This window comes from Diospyros lotus, unplaced genomic scaffold, assembly GCF_014633365.1.
Source record: "Diospyros lotus cultivar Yz01 unplaced genomic scaffold, ASM1463336v1 superscaf1, whole genome shotgun sequence".
Lineage (NCBI taxonomy): Eukaryota > Viridiplantae > Streptophyta > Magnoliopsida > Ericales > Ebenaceae > Diospyros > Diospyros lotus.
The window spans coordinates 3,133,091-3,137,728 of NW_026267104.1; the positions used below are offsets into that span (position 1 = coordinate 3,133,091).

The 4,638-nt window shown below is 39.5% G+C and overlaps 1 protein-coding gene across 1 annotated transcript; it reads right to left on the minus strand.

Annotated features, from left to right (window-relative positions):
• Positions 1 to 1,428: 1,428 nt before the first annotated feature.
• On the minus strand, positions 1,429 to 3,537 carry LOC127792840 (GDSL esterase/lipase At1g74460). Its single transcript, XM_052323455.1, has 5 exons — positions 3,155 to 3,537; positions 2,809 to 2,939; positions 2,461 to 2,700; positions 2,014 to 2,263; positions 1,429 to 1,890 (listed from the first exon to the last, which is right to left on the minus strand). Exons 1-5 carry the CDS (start codon positions 3,390 to 3,392, stop codon positions 1,625 to 1,627), a joined length of 1,125 nt encoding a protein of 374 aa, XP_052179415.1. The 5' UTR covers positions 3,393 to 3,537; the 3' UTR covers positions 1,429 to 1,624.
• Positions 3,538 to 4,638: the final 1,101 nt, after the last annotated feature.

Here is a 4,638-nt window from a genome sequence, read left to right on the forward strand (position 1 = left end):
CATGGGTTACTTGATTCAATAGGATTTGACTCCTTCAAATGTTTATCCACCAAGGTAATGGCTTTAGCCAACGTTATTATTGGGGGGGGGGGGGGGGGGGGGGGGGGGTATTTTGCTCTCATTGGTAATTGTCGACGTTTGATTTCGGCCGATCGTGATTCGTTTTGGGCCGCTGTGAGTCAATCCAAAAATACCGAGAAGGAAGGAAGAAAACCCCTCCCCCCAAAGTTCCAAGCGTGTACACCAGAATCCTTTACGTGGTTCGGTCAGAACGATGCCTAATTCACAACCGCCATCTGATTATTCTCCCAGAGTGGCGGTATCTGATTATTCTTTTTTAGTCTTTCTTGCCCCTCATGGTCTCTTTCATTTCCATTTATCTTGAGGGGCTTTTACAATCTAGATAATATATAAAAATACAGTGTTTGTATAATGGGGGACAGACAGTTCTTACCCCCTTCGCAAGACCGGGAGTGGGATCCTCATTACGAGGGGCATGGGCTGTTGCAGATAAAGTGATCGGACCCTACCTCTGACTTCTCAGCAGCTTTGCGACTCATGCGAGCTGGAGGTTTTGGGCGAGCGACCTGGATGGTCCAGCGATCTGGAGGATATTTCAGGAGCTCGTTAGTCGATTGTTCCGAGCTCGTTGGGGGATTACCGGGAACTCGCCATATGCTCGCTTTACGAGTTCCGGATCTTTGGTAGAGGCTGGACCTTCCTTGACGAGGTCGTCCGGGCCTTCTTGGCCTTGGGTGATTGGGCCGGTCTATCGGACCGAGTCTGGCCCATGCGGGGTGATGCGAGAAATGCATATAACAATAATGTTTTTATCTTTTATTTTTGTTCTTTTTTTTATTGACAAAAGAATTTTCATCTCTACATATGTAGCATTGGCTTCTCATGAAGAGTGCAACGACCTTATATGGTCCTTTTAAACCCCAATATTGCACGCACAATATTAATATGCCATCTTAAATAGCCCCCTTTAATTTGTTGGATTTCATTCATGTTGGTTGGACCCTGTGGTCCTTAAAAGCTAGGGAATGAAGGAATTGTTTTAGTACTTGAAAGGATTGATCCACAATTAGACAATTTGATTTTTACTATTATTTATTGTAACCTTTCATGTTAAGGATTAATTTTAATTATTTTTATCATACACTCCAAGTAATTGAATCATTTGTTATGTGGCCCCTCACCTCATATGCCCATTTTTTAAAAGCCCTCGACTAAGATGCTCTTGTAAAGCAATTTATAATACTCTATCTGTACAAATAGCGGGACTCTTTTTTAAAAGCTTTTGGTTAGGATGCTTCTTATTAATATATCTGAGTAAGAAAAAGAAATATCACAAATATAGCTTTTAAACAAAATAAAAAATATATATGAGGATTCGGCCAAAAAATACAGATGATGCTAGTAAAGTTCAATCAAACACAAGTAATTAAATTTAAACAACATAAAAGGATGGTCAAAATAGCCTTAATAACGTCAATACTTGCTTTATGTATATGGCTCAACCAATCAAATATAACAAAGAAATAAATTAGAAGCTGCTAGCTGCGGCATATCATCATGCATCAATTATTTATCAAATTAAGAAGAAGCTTATAGGCTTTGCTTAATCCTGCGAGGATGGAGCATCAGCTGGAGCTGCAGAAGGAGCATCAGCTGGAGCTGCAGATCCTGATGGTTGATTGACTCGCAAAAACCCTAGCTTTCTTATGAGTTCATTGGCGATGAGCTCGCTCGCCTTGTCCGACGGGTGGTACTCATCCCAAAACACATACTTGCTTCTATCTTTGCACAATGTTGATGCCGGAACACATGTCAGCGCCGGCCTAATCCTCCCAAATGAGCAGCACGGGTCTTCTGCGTTGCTGAACCCTGCACCCACAGAACCGAACTTTTACTTAATCCCGATATCTTTTAAGAAAGAAGGGTGTCTCTAGCTAGTGCATGGGATTCATTCATTCCCGTTTATTATCTATCTATATGCAATATGCTGACCATATTTCTGGGGATTGGAGATCACGTCATTGACAACATCATAAGCTTCCCCAAATCTGAAGCTGGCATTGGGGAGTTTGCTCGACAATTGACTCAAAAGCTTGCTGGCAGCTTGGTTGAAGCCGAGAGCCAATTTGTTAGTCTTCTCCTGACATTGTCCTGTTGTACTCAGCACCCTTTGGAGTGGAATACACCCCATTGGTCCCAATCCAAACGCCATCAGCTGCCTTGCCCCTAAACCATGCAATATCTAATCCATTCAAACAAGCAAAACACTCTTAGTTATAGAAAAATTGAATTAATGAATGAAAATCATAAGATTGTAGTTCAAGTGGTATGAGAGTTGAAAAGTTTAAGGAAATGTCTTGAGATTGAGTCATTTATTTTTGGAGAGAAATTAAAAATGAATGTGCATGTATATATATTTTATTGTATATATGGTCGAACCCTAAGCTGTGCTTGGAGTGTTTCCATTAAGTAGGTGATGAATCCCTGCTCAGAATACGTCCACGAATCGCTGTAAACTGGCATCAAGTAGTTGTTGATGAAATCGTTGCTTCCCAGAGCAACCACGTAGAGCGATTCTTGGAAGAACTTATCGGATGCATCTTTGCCGATTCTGGCAGTGATGAGTTCTCGTGTTCCTCTGAACAACTCAATCTGCTTGTAGAGAGAAAACTTTTGAATCTACAAGTGGAAAACATTCTATTTGTTATTATCAAACTTATCCAATAAAAAACAGTTAATTAGTAATTAGTAGCATATATACTCATCAGTCCGGACATATATACTTACAAAGTAGCCACCAGTTTCATTCAAGATCCCTCCACCTCCTGAGGCATAGTTTACTCCATTTTCTAGTATGACATCTTCTGACAGAGATGGATCCAGAAAAGCCGGCGGCCGGGGAAGTCCCATTTTATCGCCTGACAGAAAAAATGGAAACATTAACGAGGATATTACCCATAAAAGTAACGCATAAATGATGGTTAAAACAGAAAAGTAAAGTACATCTCTAACTCGTTTTACATGAAAGGAACATTCTCTTGAAGCTTAAGCGAAAATTTGAGTTTAAAATACCGACGTCCGCTAAATATGAACCCAACGGCGGGGGATAAGAAAGTGTCGTCGATATAAATACCTATTATGTCGGCAACGGTGCGGCCATTAGAGTAGCGGCCATTAGGCAAGCCATTGCCAAAATCAATGCCATAGAAGGGAAGGTTGGCCTTGGCCAGGCTCCTGGGGAGGCGGTTGTTGTTGCCGACATCCGAGAGTGAGTCCCCAAAGATGAACTGCACCATTTTGCAACGGTACCCATCAACTGCAAATCCTAGAACAGTCACTAAAACAATGACCAATGCCGCCATTACCCTCATCTTTACACTCTTCAAACTGCCTTTTAATTTCTTCAGGCAATTACTGCGCCAAATATATGCAGTGCATCGGGGATAGATTGGGAAGATTGGGAGGTGGAGAAGTTAAGGGAAAGTATCTTTTGGTGGGTTTTCAGGGAAATTGGAAACAGACGAGAGTAGACAGAGTTTGATGAACCAAAATTAAAGTTGTTGATCCAATTGTTCAAACCTAGTGTAACTACTCCCTTTGGTGATGCAGTTAAGGTTGTTGCTCTGATACGTCTTGGTGAGTTCACCAAACTTTGATTGCGTGCACTGATCAGATACTTGGAATTGTACTCAGTTCAAGGATATACAACTCAATACATTTAACTCTTATATGAATTGTTTCATCAAGTGTCATGGACAAGCAACATATTGGATAAGTTTAGCATGAGGTTTCAAGGATTATTCTTTTATATGAAACCCTCCGCATTTAGGGTCATATGCAACTTACCCCTTTATACTTTCGATTGCATCAAAAAACTCTCTTGCATTTTCAAAATATTACAATCAGCCACAATTTGTTAATATTTTACATAATTTTGTGTAATTTATTGGTTAATTAATGTAAAATTTTGTAAAATATAAAATTTTACATTAATTAACCAGTAAATTACACAAAATTATGTAAAATAACAACAAATTGTGATTGATTGTAATATTTTAAAAGTGTAAGGGAATTTTTTGATGCAATCAAAAGCACAAGAAATAAGTTGCACATGACCCTACAAGCAAGGAGGTTTACATAATTTACCCTCTTTTTTTTTATCATTCTCTACTTCTTTTATTCAAAGTTGATTCCATTCTATTTTCTTTCCCTGCAAAAACATATATGGGCCTAAATTTTGTACAAATTTCACCCCAAAAAAAAGAAGCATTTTCCTTCAGTTACCATGATCGAACTCCATTTGGTGGAAAATGAACTGCTGTGGATGTGGTTGAACTAAAAGTTTCGTATATATCATGACTGCCGACCATTCTAATGAATTTTATGGGCCTCACAGTTCTCAAGAATGAAAACGGGCCCTTAATGGGCTTCAAATTATCTAATATGAAATGGGCTTCAACTTCGAGAGCACGATCGATCCAGTTTGAGCTTTGGCATGGGCAGACCAAAATTAAGCCCAAACCCACAACCAGTAGTTTGTGGGGCTCCAGTTTTTCCTTGGAATTGAAATCCGTTTCACTCTTATAGATGATCTTCATTTTAGGTTATTGTTTTTTG

Excerpts from the sequence above, each read along its gene's own strand:
- LOC127792840 (XM_052323455.1), bottom strand. The coding sequence starts at position 3,392 with ATGAGGGTAATGGCGGCATTGGTCATTGTTTTAGTGACTGTTCTAGGA. Across the intron at positions 2,701-2,808 it reads ATGAAACTGGTGGCTACTTT|ATTCAAAAGTTTTCTCTCTA; the intron begins GTAAGTATATAT and ends TTCCACTTGTAG. Across the intron at positions 2,264-2,460 it reads CACTCCAAGCACAGCTTAGG|ATATTGCATGGTTTAGGGGC; the intron begins GTTCGACCATAT and ends TGAATGGATTAG.